The 17,631-nt window shown below is 49.4% G+C and overlaps 7 protein-coding genes across 7 annotated transcripts; 4 read left to right on the top strand and 3 right to left on the bottom strand.

Annotated features, from left to right (window-relative positions):
* Nucleotides 1-227: 227 nt before the first annotated feature.
* N7458_003728 (uncharacterized protein) lies at nt 228-1,931 on the bottom strand (the record flags this gene model as incomplete). Its single annotated transcript, XM_056907110.1, has 3 exons — nt 228-894; nt 952-1,320; nt 1,390-1,931. 3 exons carry the CDS (start codon nt 1,929-1,931, stop codon nt 228-230), a joined length of 1,578 nt encoding a protein of 525 aa, XP_056768517.1.
* A 315-nt stretch (nt 1,932-2,246) lies between these two features.
* N7458_003727 (uncharacterized protein) lies at nt 2,247-4,269 on the top strand (the record flags this gene model as incomplete). The annotated part of the gene is given in 8 exon segments (XM_056907109.1): nt 2,247-2,268; nt 2,396-2,844; nt 2,910-3,359; nt 3,376-3,481; nt 3,535-3,616; nt 3,676-3,787; nt 3,841-4,000; nt 4,076-4,269. The coding sequence occupies 8 exon segments, from the start codon at nt 2,247-2,249 to the stop codon at nt 4,267-4,269; spliced, it is 1,575 nt and encodes a 524-aa protein (XP_056768516.1).
* A 231-nt stretch (nt 4,270-4,500) lies between these two features.
* On the bottom strand, nt 4,501-6,732 carry rglB (polysaccharide lyase family 4 protein; the record flags this gene model as incomplete). Its single annotated transcript, XM_056907108.1, has 5 exons — nt 4,501-4,779; nt 4,854-5,792; nt 5,845-5,859; nt 5,919-6,010; nt 6,075-6,732. The coding sequence occupies 5 exons, from the start codon at nt 6,730-6,732 to the stop codon at nt 4,501-4,503; spliced, it is 1,983 nt and encodes a 660-aa protein (XP_056768515.1).
* A 1,830-nt stretch (nt 6,733-8,562) lies between these two features.
* On the top strand, nt 8,563-10,174 carry N7458_003725 (uncharacterized protein; the record flags this gene model as incomplete). The annotated part of the gene is made up of 4 exons (XM_056907107.1): nt 8,563-8,892; nt 8,965-9,410; nt 9,464-9,962; nt 10,031-10,174. 4 exons carry the CDS (start codon nt 8,563-8,565, stop codon nt 10,172-10,174), a joined length of 1,419 nt encoding a protein of 472 aa, XP_056768514.1.
* A 219-nt stretch (nt 10,175-10,393) lies between these two features.
* N7458_003724 (transcription factor domain-containing protein) lies at nt 10,394-12,839 on the bottom strand (the record flags this gene model as incomplete). The annotated part of the gene is made up of 5 exons (XM_056907106.1): nt 10,394-10,761; nt 10,831-11,030; nt 11,192-11,608; nt 11,663-12,543; nt 12,726-12,839. 5 exons carry the CDS (start codon nt 12,837-12,839, stop codon nt 10,394-10,396), a joined length of 1,980 nt encoding a protein of 659 aa, XP_056768513.1.
* Nucleotides 12,840-14,445: 1,606 nt separating this feature from the next.
* cpdS (uncharacterized protein) lies at nt 14,446-16,240 on the top strand (the record flags this gene model as incomplete). Its single annotated transcript, XM_056907105.1, has 6 exons — nt 14,446-14,471; nt 14,542-14,570; nt 14,607-14,812; nt 14,865-15,285; nt 15,341-16,063; nt 16,140-16,240. 6 exons carry the CDS (start codon nt 14,446-14,448, stop codon nt 16,238-16,240), a joined length of 1,506 nt encoding a protein of 501 aa, XP_056768512.1.
* A 601-nt stretch (nt 16,241-16,841) lies between these two features.
* Nucleotides 16,842-17,495, top strand: N7458_003722 (GNAT family N-acetyltransferase; the record flags this gene model as incomplete). The annotated part of the gene is made up of 2 exons (XM_056907104.1): nt 16,842-16,990; nt 17,048-17,495. 2 exons carry the CDS (start codon nt 16,842-16,844, stop codon nt 17,493-17,495), a joined length of 597 nt encoding a protein of 198 aa, XP_056768511.1.
* Between the last annotated feature and the right edge of the window lie 136 nt (nt 17,496-17,631).

The following is a 17,631-nucleotide window of genomic DNA, read 5'->3' as shown; positions in this document are numbered from 1 at the left end:
CCTTATGTCGTGGAGTGTATTCAAGTTATTGAAAATAGTGTAAGCAAAAAGAACAGTTTGATTCTATCGCTCAAAACGACTCAAAGTGTGATTAAAAGTCTAACCACCTATCTGAGGACCTGTTGATGAACAGGTTTGTGGAAATGACTGGATCTGAGAGTCGAATGCTACGCGTAGCCTCATCAGCAAGACTTCGCCCCTGGAGTATGAAGGATATGAGCTACTTCTCATTCAATGGCTTTGGTGTCCGACATGACGGGCTCATCCTGAATGCCCCATTCAATGTTTGTATACCCGTTAGCTGTCAGATAGTCCTTCCAGTCCTGATCGCCATGATCCAGGAACTTATTAGAGTCCTCAAGTACGAACCAAGCCAGACAAGCTCCTAAAACGGCAAATCCCGATCCAATTAGGAACACCGCCTGGGTACCGTGGAGCTCATCATCACCCCAGGTGGCTAGAATAGGCTTGAATACCTGAGTCCCAATAGCGGCACCGGCCTTGCTCCAAGCCGCTGCAAAACCAACCCCATGGCCACGAAGAGCGGTTGGAAAGCTTTCGCTAGCTGTAAGGACAATGGTAGCCCCTGGGCCAACTTCACCAAGAGTAAGAAAGATTCCATACAAGATGATGAAAAGTGGCAGCTTGGTTTGAATTGGCCCTAGAGCTCCACCCAGAATAAAGCCCAGTATAGCCTGAAGGAAGAAGCCAAGAGCCATGGTGCGTCGCCGGCCGATTCGATCGGACAATAGACCGCCAATGAATGCCCCTGGAATATAGAAGCAATTGATTAATGTTCCCCATGCCATAGTGAGAGCAAGCGATGAGGAAGGGTTGACTCTGCCAACGATGGTCGAAGAGAAAAGCCCAAATGGATAGGAAATGTAGTTGTAGCTGTGCGGCCAATCTCAATTAGCCTACGATATTCCCGTTGATTAGTGAAACACTTACATGAACCACGAACCGCACACTCCGAGAAGTGACCGCCAGTACTTTTTGATAGCCAGCCAGTATGGGATCGGCTGCTTCTTCATCGAGCTCTTCCGATATGCAGAACTCACGACCATTCGATATCGAAACCAGAAAATTGAGAGGGGAGCGATGGCGCCCATCGCGAGAGAGACCCGCCACACTGCTTCGTAGTGTCTAACTTGTTGGTGAAAGCACAGAAGGAGGATCAATGGCACTAATGCACCGAAGGCGAATCCTAGGGAGGCAGAGAGATCTCCAATCATGGCGAAAATGAAACCTCTACGCTTGCGAACACTCGGAGCTTCATCGGTTGCTTCCGCAGCACCTGCGCCGGCGACTGGATACTCTCTGGAAATCGTCAGATGAAAATAATGATTAGATTGATGGTTTTTTTTTTTAAAAGAAAAGATAGCTTACCCTCCTGCACCAACTCCTGCGATGCCTCTGGCAACGATTAACATCCAGAACATCCCGTCGTCCGTGAGACCACTGGCCCCTGCACTGAGTGCGATGCCCAGGACCAGAATGGCGGTTGTAAGTACAGCACCTGTTTTGCGACCTAGCTTATCCGAGATATAGCCAAATAACAACATGCCAATGATCATGCCAACCATAAAGGCATTTGACAAACGAGCGGCGACCGTGGTAGTCAGCGCTTGTGGATAGATAACTTCCATAAGTAGTTCTATATTACCGATGATTGACGCATTGAAGCCATCTGAGCCAATTGCCAGACCACTGAAGACGACCATCATCACCATTGACACGCGGGAGTAACCCCGACCGGATTCTTTGACCATCGCATCGGGATGGATCGCACTGGGAGTTTGTGCGTCTGGGGTCGCTGCGTCCGGGGAGTCTGGTTTGCTCGATAAGGTTGTTTTGGGCTCTGCTGCCTCTGCTGTAGCGGATTGCTGTTCATGCAAATGGTGAACTTCAACTACTGGAGATTCGCTCATCTTGGTTTCGTTGCATTGAGCTCTTTTCCCACTATGTCATGATAAGAGATGGCCTACAGGTGCTGTTTCGCCCTTTATACCAAGCCACTCCATCGGACACATTCCGCGTGGACTATACTTCTCGGATATGGGGTCTTGATTTGGCCAAGATTGCTTATGGCTATTGAACCAATCAATTGATGTGCGGGGTTGGGATAGGTCGGATATCTGTAATTGTTGTGGAGACTAAGACGGGCGAGGCACAGGACAGGCTGGAATCTGAAGCTAGTCAGCCCCACGGACTCACTAAGAAGCCACTTAGGTAGTCCACCCGCCATGGGCGGGACAAGCGGGGAAGGTAAGAACGAGATAACACTACATAGGCACTACTTTCCCGAATAATGCCCCTGGTAGAAATGTACCAAGGGGCTGGATGAACATGCCGGGATTGTTGAATCTTTCCTTTCCCATCCTCCACTGACCAGAAGCCATTGATTTGTATACACGGGAGACTATGTCGAAGCAATTGCCGAACGCTCAAAGAGATGTCGAAGCCCTTGTTCTTCCATCCAAATGCCACGATACTGGACGGTTTTCTCTCCGAACGCTGGTGCAGTTTATTGCCACTGTTGGCTTGCTGGCCACCGGGTACCAGTACATTTGGCCCCAGTCTCTTGCACCTTCTGACGGCGAAGTGATCACCAAAGAACAGCGGTTGGAAGAGTTTCAACGATGCGCCATCAAGAACCTATTAGATACCGGCTTGCCGTTCCTAGAAAAGGCTTCCCCAATCGCAGTTCCTGATTTCCAGGAGCGGCGAGATCGATTAGCGGAAGCGCTGGTGGCCGAGGACGTCGATGCTTTCGTAGTGGAACCTGGCTACACCTTCAAGTATTATGGCAATGTTAGCCAGCCAGAATGGGAGGTTTGGGAGGTCAGTCACCCTTCCAGTTTAAAAACTCGAGCAGTATAGCGACCAACAATACTGATGAAGTATAGCCGGAAGAGCGCCCGTTCCTGATGGTTGTTCGTCCCGTCTTGGATCAGGCGACAAGCCAAGTAAGGGCAAACACAACGTTCCTCTGTCCATCCTTTGAAGCCGAGCGAGCCCGTCTGTTAGATATGCCTTTTACTGAAGAGATCCAAATTGTCCCTTGGGAGGAGCATTGGGACCCGTACAGCACTCTTCAGCAGTCAGACGTATTCCTTGGTGTTAGTCGTGTGCCACGCTTAATGGTCGACGAGGAAATGCGAGACTTCATTCAACGAGGACTGGGATCTGCGGGATTTGAGGTAGTTGGCCTGCGCGGTCAAGTCGAAGAGGTGCGGCAGATCAAGACTGCGCATGAGGTCGAGATTCTCCGTGCAGTCAATACGGGTACCGTTGAAGCCGTCCGAGAGATGAGAAAATGCGAGTCAAAGGGCAACTCAGCAAGATGGTTCAATGATGTATTTTCTGACAAAGTCATCAGGTCTCTATCCCGGATTGACCGAGAATGAAATAGCCACCGTGCTTGACAACGCCCTTCGAGCAGCTGGAATGGAGCCATTCTTCGACATCGTGCTCTTTGGTTCGTCACATCCTGCCCACGAGACATACGATACCTTTACTAACGTGTCAAAGATGAGAATGCATCAAACCCCCATGGCGGAACGGATGGAGAAAAGGTTCTGGAGCCAGAAACATTTGTCCTGATTGATGTCGGGTCTGTTTTCCCTAGAAGGTTGTGTTCACACCATACTCATTGTCTGACCCATCTTGCAGTGCTCATCTCTACGGGTATTCTTCGGATATTTGCCGTACTTTCTTCCCTCCGTTTCTCGAGAAGCCTTCAAAGAGTGCCCCCTTGTCGCCAAATTTGAAGGAGAAGCTCAAGGTACGTCTGAATTTCCTGATAAAGCAGCAGACACTAGATTAAGATATTGCTAGGTTTGGGATGTTGTATTTGAGGCGCAAACACAGTCGATCCATCATATGAAAGAAAATCTCACGGCGGCAAGTGTCGATATTGCTGCCCGAGATATCATTACCAAGGCTGGTTATGGCGGAACTTTCACACATCGGGTTGGTCATGGAATTGGCATCAAAGGTACGTATGCCTGAACTTGTGCCTCGAGGTTATGATTCGCGAGGTTATGTGAACGCATTTTGACTCGTCGAGTAGCCCACGAAAGTCCATATCTCAATAAAGGCAATTTCAACACTCTGCTCAAAACAGGCATGGCGTTCACATCCGAACCCGGTATTTACTTGGTTGATAAATTCGGTGTGCGACATGAGGACATACTGCTTGTTCAGGGCAACGAAGAGCCACAGCTTCTGACAGGTAGCAGAGCCCAGGGACCTTGGGACCCTTGAAGACCACAACTTCAGTCTGGAAATCAAATTCTCTTACGATCATACCTAGGCTTTGTGAATCGAGGTGGACAATTCTAATAGGTGGCCACCACTTCGTGAAATTCCCCTCGGAGGGAAGGTTTTTGTGTTTGGGCATGTTGAAATAACAATATATATATGTATGGAGGGCGAAAGCCACGTAGCTGTCCTTCGAGCAAAGTTCGGGACGATAGGCAAGCAATATATGACACTTCATTTGACTTCCAGCCGCAGCGCATCATATTGCACGTATACAGTTCCAGGCAAGATAGCCGTTTCCGTGTCGGTTGCGTTGAAAGGGAGATGGAGTCGCAGCAGGTTGTCTCCCTCGTGGAGCCAATTTGCGGGGAACGACATACGGGAGCTAACCTGATAGCAACTAACGGCAGACCGGACAATGCAGCTGCTGGATTGATTGAATCCAATCACCAGGGTCAGAGGATCGGAGTGGTCGTTGATATAACTCTCAAGAGATAGATTATTGTAGGTTTCCTAGGACGCGTTCCATTAGCATGGGCGCTGAAAAGGACACATCGAGAAACCACCGATAGCTGATCCAGACTTACCGCAGGATTCCAGACATCTGTGTTGCCAGCTGCTGTCTTTGCACCGGCTAACTGCACAGTAAGAGTTGCCGTTTTCCGCTGGCGTAGTTGCTTTGCGTCCAGTTTGAAGTGGATATTCCAGTCATAGGTGGTATCGTACTCGACATGGGGGTTCGATGGGGTTGGACCGAATACTGACCAGTGGACTGTATTCAGGTCTATAGCCGGATCACTCTTGCCGATGGTGTAGTTAATGCCGTCAGGGAAGTCATGGGTCCAGTCATAAGCACCCCAATAGATCATATACTCGGGGGGCTGAAGGGGATGTGTGGTGTCCTTGGCACGTCCGTGGCGAAATTCGCCTGAAGATTTGTCTGGGATTCCAAGTCGCCAGACCTCCGTTCCCGCGGATTCTTCTTCCCAGTTATCGCGGACTGTGGTTGATTTTCCTGCACGCACAACGATGCCGTCGCGGATAAAATCGCCGAAAATCCCTTCCGCGTAAATGGTAAGACGATACTTTCCCTCCTTTACGCGGTCCAGGGCGAAGCTCCCATCTGATCCGATGTCAACCCAGTACTGGTAAGCGTCCGCAACGGCGCTGTTGTCTTGGTGGTAAACGCCATTGGCAGTTAGAATGGCAATAGGTCGGACAGCACCCTTGGGAAGCTTCACAGTTCCCCGAACCCTTCCTCGTTGGCCCGATGGGACATAACCCACAACGTGCTTCGCAATAGAGTCATAGAATGCAGCATTCCATTCCGGCTTTGCCAGCTCTAGAGCTTCAGCGCGCAGCTCATTCAGCGAATGAGATCCCTTGCCGCCATTGAAGAAGTAGAATTGAGGTCCGAAGGTTCGGTCAAATCCATTTGTGATGTTTGGAGTTCCTTCACCATGATGATTGGAAACGAGATAGTTGTAGACGATTCCGTCCACAGTCAAGTCCGAATGGATTGGGCCCTGTTATTGGTGAGATTCTGAATTTACCGAGAATAGAGAATGATAGACCTACTCCATAATATGTATCCTACCCCAGGCGCTCTTAGTCAAGCTCAAATTATCGCGTATTGCCAGGGAACCACTCACCTTGGTGTTCATGACAAGCCATGCTCCGTATGTAGTTCCAGAAGAATTGGTGCCATCGGCGTACAGACCGTGGACGCTGTTATTCCTCCAAGCTAGCAGGATGTCAATGAACGGTCCGATTTCGATAGCGCACAAGATGGCGATGAGCGTGCTTACGATTTGAAAAGGTGTATTTTGTGAAATAGTCGGAGAACTGCGTGTAGTAGGCGTCGGTTGTGGTGTTGTTGAAGGTCCAGGTAGCATCCTGGACGACAACTTCGTGGCTGACGGCATCCTTGCTTGGCAGAGGGGCGGTTTGCACATCGCTCGAAGTCAAATGGGTCCACAAGGCTGTATTTGGACGGAACAGGGTCCGAAGCTCCTGTAGGTTACGAAGGAACGGTGTAGTCTCGTTGTAATAGGACAGCCGGCTAAACATGTGAAGGCCGGTCTCACCATCACGCAAGAACCAGTATTGCTGGAATTGCTGCCCCGTCGGAGTGTAGGTGTCGGTCAGAATCATACCAGCGTACTTGGTTCCCGTGGAATCGACTCCTTGCACAACCTCCGTTGACGGAGTGGTGGCACCTGCGGTGTAGGAACCGGACGGGATACAATAACAATCCAAGTATGGACCTATACCTGTTGACCCCGCCTGGGGCCCCAGAAGATCCTGGCCATCAAGGGACAGGTCAACAATCTGACCAGCGCTTCTGCGCAGCACCGCTGTGAGACGATCATTGGCAACGGTGATAGTGGTATCGTTTTGCGAAACGTGGAGTGCGGCCGATACAAGACTCGCTCCCGTCGCGAGAAGGGTCAGAAACTTCGCCATTCTCCCCGCACAATATCCTCTGTTCTAAAGGGGTTCCTTTTTGTTTGCCCACGCAAACAGATTGAATGAGAGCCTGGCATCTTGGCGATGTGAGGTGTGCGCTTTATGTCTTGTATGGATGGCTTCGGGGCTTGATATGCCGAATGGCCTCCGTCGAGAAACTCAAGGCGCTCGATCGGAGGCTCGCGTCAAGGATTCATTTATGTAAATCCACCAATCATCCGTTGCCAGTCGTTGCCAATGAATTAAAAACATGGGGGTGGATGTGTCTTGGCATGCGGGGGTCGACCTCGTTAAGGAGCCATGAAGATGCTCATCAGCCACGAGAGATGAATTGACGAAGTCTGGGGGTTCGGCAGGAGGAGAGCCGCGATGGATTATTGACGAGCTCGGCCATTGTTCACCCGAGTTGCTCAGAGAGGCTGAATTTCAGACTTCTCACCTTGGTGATTGTGTGAGAACCCACGTCTGCCGAGAATGTCGCCTTCAACTCCAATGCTTGAGCAAGCAGTACATTGTTCGAGCGAACAAGGATGCATATCCGGGTCAATTGAGTCGGCAGGTCTCCCGTGAAGGAAAAAGAAACAAGATCACAGAGAGACAACCCGTTTTTTACGTGGTGTCGTCGTTGAATCTTGTTCAAGCCTCCACGCCTTCGTCAGGCCGGAAGGTGGGAACTTGGAGACCCCACACAAACACTGAGTGCCTCAGGCATAACTTTACTGTCGGAACAGCAGGATGGGTGGATCCCCAGGGAAAAGGAAATACTAAACACCCGCCTAGCTTAGTCATGTTTTTGCCCATACAAATTGTTAGCAAAGGGGCATCGTAGCAATTCAGACCTGTTGAGATCCAATTGGCGCGCGGTATGATTGACTAAGCAGTATTCGCGACTTTTACTCCAGGCACTCAGGCACTCAGGCATCCAATCCCCCCACATTCACTCTTGTCTCTGGCTGCGCTTGCACCTCAACACCTGTACAATGAGGGCCAAGGCTTTTGGATTCGGGAAGCCAGACCTCCAGATGTGCTATTGACGCCTCCACACCTCGTCCTTTTTGTCGAAAGACCGTCAATTCTTATATTGATCAGTAGCCAGGACTTCAACCAAGAGACGCTCGCTTTTCCCAACTGGCAGTTGCTTCGAAAGACGAGTCCCCTGTGGCGCTGTCAAGCCTTTGCAGCAAGCTTTACAACCGCCTCAAGCTTCATTATAGTGAAACTATACATGGATAAAGTGACCAGGAAACAACTGCCACCGTGTATAGCCGATCTGACCGTGATCGGGCCGCGACCGGTCTGGAGCTGCAATTTGTTTACAATTGCTGGCGAAGGTGATGCTTCGGAATCCATCCCGCAGGATGCCGCAGATCGGCCGGGATCGCCTCCGAATCTCCCTTTCGCCTCTACCGAGCGACGTCCACACCTCGGGTCACAGCTAATCAAAATCCTCTGCCCAGAGTGATGATGGTCGGAACCGGCATTGAAATCGCGGAATTAGCCATGGTCGGCGCTCTGGGATAGAGGCACCCACGCTGAAGACCCAATCACAGTCGCAACAAGAACAAGGTCCACAGCGCCAGTGCCACACACCCCATCTTCACCCCGTGAGAATGATACAGAGATGCCCCATGGGGTACGGGGTGTGAAAGGGTCCACCAGAGAGGGATCTGTACGATTTAAAACCCTCCACGATACCCTCTTCCCCTGTCTCTCCACCGGAGAAAAAACCATCTTCCAAGTCCATCCTATCAATATCTCCTTCTCTCGTGCTCCGCACTCTCAGTTTCGACTTTCAGGGAGCTCGATCTGCTTCTTCTGCCACTCCCTATGATGGCTGGTGCTACTGGACCTGAAGTCATGGCAGGAACCCCTTTGGATCACAATCTCAAGACTATCAACTCAGAGACTTCTGTTCATCTCGAGGATGTGTCCCCAAGCCCACCAATCCACCTGTCAGAGGATGGCGATTACCCCATTCATTCAGTTCAGGATCCCCGAAACTGGCCTCAATGGAAGAAGAATGCCCAAATCCTCATGGTGGCCTTCCATTCATGTGTGTCAACATTCATGGCGGCAGGAATTATCCCAGCCTACGACATGTTTGCAGAGCAATACGGGATTACAGTGCCCGATGCAAGCTACCTCACTTCGTTCCAAGTAAGTGACACATCGAATATCGCACAGGATGACAAATGAACGAAAGGATGGGCTAACATAGACGATCACTAGATTCTGCTTCTTGGTCTTTCCCCCCTTCTTTGGAATCCAGTGACAGCTGTCTACGGCCGCTACCACGTCAGCATGCTTTCAGTCTTGGGCAGCATGGTGTGCAATATTGGCGGCGCCAGATGCACCACGTACGGAGGCCAAATGGCTACTCGGGTCTTAACCGCGTTCTTGATCTCTCCCCCTATCGGAAACGGCAGTGGTGTCGTCACCGATCTCTGTGAGCCTGAAAAACGCGCGCAGAAATTGGGATGGTGGACTTTGATGACTACAATTGGTACACCATTGGGACCTTTCCTCATGGGGTTCGTGACCAAACATCTTGGTATTCAATGGATCTTTTGGATTTTCGCCATCATCAACTTCTGTCAGTTCCTTCTGTATGTTGCAATCGGCGATGAGACAATCTACGATGCTGCAAATGAACGCAAACCGGGATTCTTTGGAAAGTTCACCCCCCGCAAGATCACCTCGCACTCATTGAGCCCGCGGGACTTCGTAGCACCATTCTCCCTGGCAATGACCCCCGCGTGTTGATTGCCGCTTGCGCTCACGCAATCACGTTCTGCTACGCAAATATCGCCATGATTGTGGAGATGCCCATTGCATTTGGACAGAAATTCCACTTCGATGCGCAACAAATTGGCCTGCAGTTCATTGCAATCATTATTGGATGCGTCCTTGGTGAACAGGTCAGTGGGCCGGTGTGTGATTGGTTTGTGAAGCGTGTTGGTAAATCACGAGGGTACTCATGCCCGGCCGATCGTCTCTGGCTGTCCTACATCGCCTTCAGCACCATCTTCGCTGGCTTGTTGACCTGGGGTTTCCAACTGCAACATGCTACGACATGGAATGTCACGCCGTGTGTCGGAGCTGCTATCGCTAGCTTTGGCAACCAAATGCAGACCACAATCTTGACAACATTCGCCGTTGAAAGCAAGAAGGAGCGCTCCGCTGAGGTTGGCGTCTTCGTCAACGTCTGCCGCCAGATTTATGGATTTGTAAGTTTCAGTCTCCTTACCATTCTCCAAGTCACTTTCCCGAATTTCTACTTACGTAGTCTGGTTAGATCGGACCTTTCTATCTGCCTCATATGTTCACGGCACTAGGATTTGGTGGCGCGGCGGGTGTCATGGTTGCTCTTGTTGGCGGATGTGCGATGATACCCATCATTGCTGTTCAATTTGTGGCCACTAAATCTGCAAAGCACTAGGGGTTTCTATTGATGATATTGAAGGCCTATCAGCGTTGTCCATCGTGGAACTTTCGAGGATTTGCTCTCCTGCAAAGCTTCGGCAATGAACGCTATGCCATTCAACTATTTTTGGAATTCATTTCTAGTTATTGAAGTACTAGAAGTAGCCGGCTCTGCACCTCACGGCCTTGACATATCTGGAATTCATATCTCGGAAAGTAGCACATTCACAGGTCCCTAGAAAAGATTACTCGGAACGCTGTTTAACCATGACATATCTTGGAAATCCGGGAACTCAAACCCATCCATCATAGCCGCATGGATTCCCTCTGCGAAGGGAATTTCGTTCATAGTATTGGCAACGCTGGAGGCAAGATCTTGCCCAGAAGCAGTGTCCGTCGGGGGCTGTCCCTCTGAGACCACCTGTTCATAGAGGATTTCGAGCGCTGCCACGCAGCGCCGAGCAGACGTGCTGTAGCTTTGATATTTGCGAAGAATCTCGAGAGCGCAGTCCCATGAGCGAGTGATGGATGGCTCTGAAATCTCGGCCAGTATTGCCGGGGACAACCTGCCAGCGATCAAAACAGTGGCAGCGGTGTATATGTCTATGTGATGATATTGAAGGATTAACACTACCTTCATCCGTGATTAAGCGGGACAGAGTTGTTTCTTACATAGTATGTTGTACCACCATGCGGGGAGAGGACCACCAGTGCCGTCGGAAGGGACGTGTGTATAAATAAGCTCAATTGATTCTTGGGCCACTTTGACACAAATGACGGAGCACTGCAAGGCAACCCTGCGAGGAAATGAATCATTGATGGAGATCATCGAGTGTGTTGTGAGATTATCTCGTGCGGCACAGTACTTTGCACTATCCATGTAAGTTAGCAAGTATGTCGGATGTTGGTTATTATTGTGAGGTATGGAACGCTAACAGAGTTGGCCGGAAGAGCAGCATTCGCACGTGTAAAAATCTGTAGATTGCCCACTGTGAGCGATTTTGCGTTAAGTAATAGGATCATGTTGGCTTACCTTGCATGTAAGACTATCCCCTGGCGAAAGAATATGGGATTAGCTTGTCCACTGATAGACGAGTCCCCACGCAGATGCACTGGAAGGCTTCTTGTCCATCGCGTAAGAGAGCGATCTAATTCGAATATTGTTCTTTCGCCTTCTCCAGCAGAATTATTGAAGTAGAAATCGTGTATGTCATCCGCACTTTCGTCTGGAACTGGTTTATATAGACTGAGGAGAACGTCGTTCATTATCTCGTACAGTTCCAAAGTCTTCGCGTAGAATGCCATCATGGACGGTCGCTCTACAGGTTGAGTCGGCTCGGCAAGGCTAGAGGTGGAGATAAACTCATCGTCCACCGTGATTGGGAGTGGAACAGCGCAACTGGAAACTTTTGATATCATAGCTGGTCGTCCAAAGGTCATAGATATGACGCTAATCGATGACAACCATTAGCTCAAGTTTACGAAGGAGAGGAAAATTACACACCGGTCCATCAATACACAGCCATGCCAGATCTTTCGAGCCAGTTGTCGCTCGCTAGGTGTACGAAGATTTGCAATCGTTTGAGGGAGGTGAATGCCTAAACTTTGGGCATTGCGAATGGAAAGCCCCGTGCAGATCCAACATTGATGTGAATAATCAGTGCTCTGTAGGTACTGAGCCATCAGCAGAAGACATTGAATCAGTCCAGCAGAGCCTGTGTCCCAGAGATTGAACTGCAAGAGTCCTTTTGCGCGCGAAAAGTACGCGTCGGCGGATGTCTCGCGCTCTTCGGGTGCGATGAAATCGGCTAATTTACTTGCCAACGCAAATATAACGTTGAACGTGCACATCACCATATTCTCGTCGTAATGTAAGGGGTCTCCCTGCCATATTTTGGTGTACTCCATCTTCATGTGAACACTATCCACAAATGGATAAAGAGGGAACACATAGTCCCAGTACACCTCCATCAATCTATCAGCCATCCTGCGAGGAGGCAGAACGTAGTCAGGTGCTGCTGACAGAGTTCGTTCATTGCGCTGGCCTGTCAAGAGGCTCGAATGAAGAGCAATGTCGGGAGCCGAAGGTCGTCTGTCTGGAGATGATACTCTTCTGTCGACTGCTGTTTTGATTTGACGCATAAAGCCAGCGGCACTGGAGCTCCCGAAAAAGCCTTGGCTTGCACGCCCTTCTTCAACTGCACCCATCATAGCGTTGACACCATCTCTCATACTGCCGCGGTCGTCATTCCCTCCAGGAGTATTCCGGGTGACCACGCCCTGAGAGTGATGAATAAACGGATCCTGGCATTGCGTTGACCGTGAAGGTTCAACGGGTGTTCCAGAATGTGTCGTGGTTGGCGAAAGGGAGGATAAGCCAGCATGCTACAGAGCGATGAGCCGAGTGAGAAAAAAGAGGGAAAGATTGACATACAAGCGTCTGGTTTGATCCGAAAGCTCTTTCGGAATGTTTAGGACTTTCTAGCTGCTTGATGCGATCTTCCAAGCTAGAGATATACCTAGAGAGTTGAAGACCCGCCGATAGCTCTGGTTAGCTCGGCCCATACATCGCCTGTCTCGGGGAGTAACTGAGGTACGTTTGTGTTGCCCGCTTCTTCTCCAGCTCCCCCGTATAGGCACACTGATTGCCCCGTTCCGGCCTCCTGCTGCAAGGTCCACATACTGTGTTGCAATTGATGCGTTAATATGCGGGTTGAATTCCGGAGGCGGGTTGTCGCTCGGCACCTACCGGGCTGCACCCCGTCACACCTCACCTTCCTACCTCGACACTCGTCACAAGCGACCGAGATTTTTCGGCGCTTTACTCTTTCGTTCGACTCGGATGCCTGACTCTTCATCTTTTAGAGTCGCGGTGGCTCTTGAGTTGAATGTTGGAAAGGATCCTGAGCGAAGGCGCGGCTTCCGGCTGAGCACGGGATGGGATCCGAGACGACCAGTTCGTAGTCCGCCCTTTCGGAGGCGAGGCTCGGGAGTTGAGTTGCGGGTAGCGATGGTCATTGGCTACTTGGACAAGGATTTCACACGGAACATTTCCGCGACAATAGAGTTGGTGACGTTTGGACTTGTCCCAGAGACAGCAGGACTATTTGCTTGACAAACCAGCTGGGTTCTTTTTGATAATTGTTCAATGCTATAGATACCTACCTTCGCATCTCGCCCTTGGAAAGCTTGCATTGTCCAGAACGATGGTGTTAATGAAGACATGGCAAAAAGAAAAAAATAAATTAAATAAAAAAGGGACAGGACATCAATAGAATGGGCAATAGGAAAAGGTCAGAGGCGACCAGCAAGGACTCTTAGGGGTATGTGGCTAGAGGGTTATCTCATATAGCCCGTGGATGTTCTATGAGCCGAATGGAATACGATCGTGTTGCGCAAAGTGACGATTGTAAATTTTCGGCATATTCCCTGGAGTTCAATAGTTCTTGCGTTCGCCTTGTTTCCTTTCTATCTGACCACGTCAAGAGGTCTCAACGGATACGAGACAAGTGGAAAACCTGGCCCTCCATATGCTGAACTGGCTCATCCGAAGATAAGGATCCAAGGTACCCACTTATGGCTCTGGATCTCGATGGTATTCAAAAGGTTATTTTTGATCGAGATATAGTAGTCCTGTTGGTTAATAATCCTGCCAGGCGATAGACGTCTTCATTGAATGGAATGAATAATCTCGAATGTCTCTCTATTGACTTAACGCTTCTGGTCGTACGGCGTCCAGGTATATATTGGCATGGCTTTCAAACCCGTATCAGCGGCAATATTGGCCAGGAGCTTATGTATCCGCTGGTTCTCCATAACATCGTTTAACAGACTCCCACGGTGCGGATGGATTCTTAGAGGTATCGCGAGATCATTGACCCAGAACGGAGTGGTAGGGAGTCCGGGATAGGCTGCTGCCTGAAAAGGAGTCCGTCGGAGCGTAGAACTCCACCTCGGAGATCACTCAATTTTGAAACTAGCATTACGCCATTCTCTGTATGTCACCTTCCTAGCTGTTGTTGGCGACGTTGCAGTCATATAATTCTCATGAGATACCCCGCTTGGGGTGCCCAATCGTTTGACAGCAGCGGATAGTACCGCCAGGGTCCGAAGCAGATCCGTGTGTATGTTGTGACTTCGTATTCTTCTTCGACATTGCCAGAACCCGGAACTTAGCGCTCGTAATTCTTTGAAATCAATGAAGAGAAATATATATAAATTCCAGACGATGGCACGGTTGTGGCTTTTAGTTCAATCCCACGCCAAGCCTCGAGTGAGATCCTAAAGATGCTTATTCTGGCCCCATTCATTTTGTTAGTGGCGACGGTCGGAGCCCTGCAGAGTCCTCATCGGAAGGCCCCCTCAATCAAACCTGTAACAAAGTCTGTCCACAAAAGAAGCAGATCAATTAAGTCGGGGCACCAATACCTGAACAACAATACACAGAGTAAGTCTTACCCTGGAGCACCTCCGACGAGACATTTTGCAGATGTCTAAGCCAACATTAGAATACCTTGTCGATGGGGCACACTTCCCTCAAGTCCCATTTGATATCGGCGAAAGTTATGCAGGCCTCTTGTCCAATGCCCCCCGCGGGGAGTCCAGTTTATTCTTCTGGTTTTTCCCATCCACTAATCCAGATGCGGATAAAGAGGTGAGCACTCATTGATATGTTGCAAACGGCAAACTCATAATTTTCACTCTAGATAACGATCTGGCTGAACGGAGGCCCCGGCTGTAGCTCTCTGGACGGATTGCTGCAGGAGCATGGGCCGTTCCTCTGGCAGTCAGGAACGTATGAGCCCGTCCGAAACCCATATTCATGGTCCAATTTAACGAACATTGTCTACATCGACCAACCAGCTGGTACTGGATTTTCACCGGGGCCGGCTACCGTTCAGAATGAGATTGATGTGTCAAACCAATTCAATGATTTCTGGAGGAGATTCATTCAAACTTTCAGTATGCAAGGCTACAAAGTTTACATCACTGGTGAAAGCTACGCTGGGCAATATATTCCATATCTAGCCTCTGGGATGCTGGATCAAAACGACAAAACTCATTTTAATCTCAAAGGCATACAAATCAATGATCCATCCATCAACGAAGACAATGTCATGATATACGGTTCGTGTAACAGGGAGAAAATATCTCGTCTAAGCTAATGTGATTGTTAATATAGCTCCCGCTGTCCCTGCTCTGAACTACTTCTCTACGGTCTTCTCGCTCAACGACACGTTTATGACGGAGATCAATAAACGCGCGGATGAGTGTGGCTACAACCAGTTTCTCGACAAAGCTTTGACTTTCCCGCCGCCTAAAGATTTCCCAAATGCGCCAGATCCTAGTCAACATGGTTGTGACGTCTGGGACCAGATCATCAAGGCAGCTACGTACATCAACCCATGCTTCAACATTTATCACCTTACGGACTTCTGCCCGTTTTTGTGGGATGAGATGGGCTTTCCATCTCTAGCCGGCGGCCCGAATGATTACTTTAACCAGTCTGCTGTCCAAAAAGCCCTACACGTCCCCCCTACCAACTACGCAGTTTGTGGTGGAAATATTTTCCCCAATGGTGATGGATCAGCACCTAGTGCACTTGGTCCTCTCCCCAGTGTGATCGAGCGCACTAATAACGTCCTCATTGGCCATGGGTGGTATGACTATCTTCTGTTCATGAATGGAACTCTGGCCACCATCCAGAACATGACTTGGAATGGACACCAGGGCTTCCAAAAGCCCCCAGTTGAGCCTTTACTAGTGCCATACACTGATTCCCTGAATGCAATTGCAAATGGTAACGGACAGATCCCTTTCACTGCTGACGCCGGGGCCGGAATCCTGGGAACGGCTCATACTGAACGTGGGTTGACATTCAGTACCGTATATGGATCTGGACACGGTAAGCATGATGCCATTTCAACCTCTGTTTTTCTTGTCGACGAAAAAAAGACCTTGCTGCTGATGTGGTCACACAGAAATCCCGCAATATTCCCCCGGTGCCGCTTACAGGCAACTTGAGTTTTTACTTGGTCGGATCAAGAGCCTCCAGGATCCAGGTCCCTTCACAAGCCAGTAGAGGAATTGACTCGTTGGGGCGGTCCATAGTTTAAGGAGCAGATTCGGGAAAGTGTTGTCAATATGCCGCGGACAGGAACAGCAGACCTCAAGTTTTGCAAAATCTTCGGCTAGGAGTCAAAGGCTTCTATATCAATTGCACGGATAACTATGAATAACTTGAGCAAGATATAGCATTGCCTCAGAGAGGTAACATTCTAAAGTGCGTTGTGTTGCTAGGAGTGATGATGAGCCTTAGCAGTGTTGATGGGTTAGACAGTACTTTGTCGGCAAAGAACAACATTCCGTGATAATTTACACCTTTCACCGGATAGTTTTCTTGTTCGAAGATTTTTTGCGTTGTTCATCCAGGACGAATGTTGTAATTATTATTATCGAGATGCTGTGTTCGACAAAAGGAAACGCGGGCTCCAAAAATGGTCTAGCGGGGGCCAGCTTTGGAGATTCTGACAAATCAACATTGAGCGGATATTTGAAGGGTTTCTTGGATGATCTTCCCGGATTTGGCAGGGTATTCCATCCAGATCACGGAATCGCGACCTTGCAGTACTGCATGATCCAGGAAGACATCCTACTGTAACTCATCAAGACTGACTCTGAAAATGGAGCTGCCCTATCAACCAGTCTATGTGATGATCCCATCATCCAATGAATCAATTGAGAGCGAGCGTCTTCTTCTTCGACCGATTTGTGACTCTGACGCTGCCGCCCTGTTAGCTATTCGTGGGCGACCTGAAGTAGCCAAGACAAAGTAGGTTGTTAATGCTTCTTCCTGAAATAATTTCTTGGTTCTGATTGATCTACCTAGCTACCCCAAGGAGCCTTTCAAGTCCATTGAGCATACCCGTGAATGGATGGCAAGCAAGGTCTTTCTCAAGGGTCCAGAAGACATCATTGGGCGCTCCTTTAACTTTGCAATTCTCGATAAATCGATCCCGCCATCAGAGGAGCAGCTAGTGGGATACGTCAGTGTGAACACCCTTGAACCATGCCCTGAAATCGGGTACTCTCTTCTTCCAGAGTCATGGGGCAAGGGTTATGCCACGGAAGCATTACGAATGCTGTTGAAAAAGTGGTGGGATCTCCCAAGAAGGAACAGGGTTGAAGATAACGCGGCCGAAGAGAAAATCTACGCTATTTGTGAGAAGCAGAATATCGGGAGCACGGCGGTCCTCCGCAAATGTGGTTTCGAAATCGTTTCAGATTTTTGTTTTGGGTCAGATGAGTTATTCATATGGGCTTTGAAGAAGCCATAACTCGTCCAGCTTTGTTGAATAACGAGACACCTGACTGACTCCTTGCCAACCAATGTTCATGAAAACGGATATCTAGTGTATACAATTGACGATGGTCTAGTATTACAAGTAATGTGTCCAACCAAAGTACGAGGGA

Source organism: Penicillium daleae, assembly GCF_028827525.1.
Source record: "Penicillium daleae strain IBT 16125 chromosome Unknown utg000003l_segment0_segment0, whole genome shotgun sequence".
Taxonomy (NCBI): domain Eukaryota; kingdom Fungi; phylum Ascomycota; class Eurotiomycetes; order Eurotiales; family Aspergillaceae; genus Penicillium; species Penicillium daleae.
Note: the sequence above shows the minus strand (reverse complement) of the source record. Positions and strands in the feature narration are given on the sequence as shown.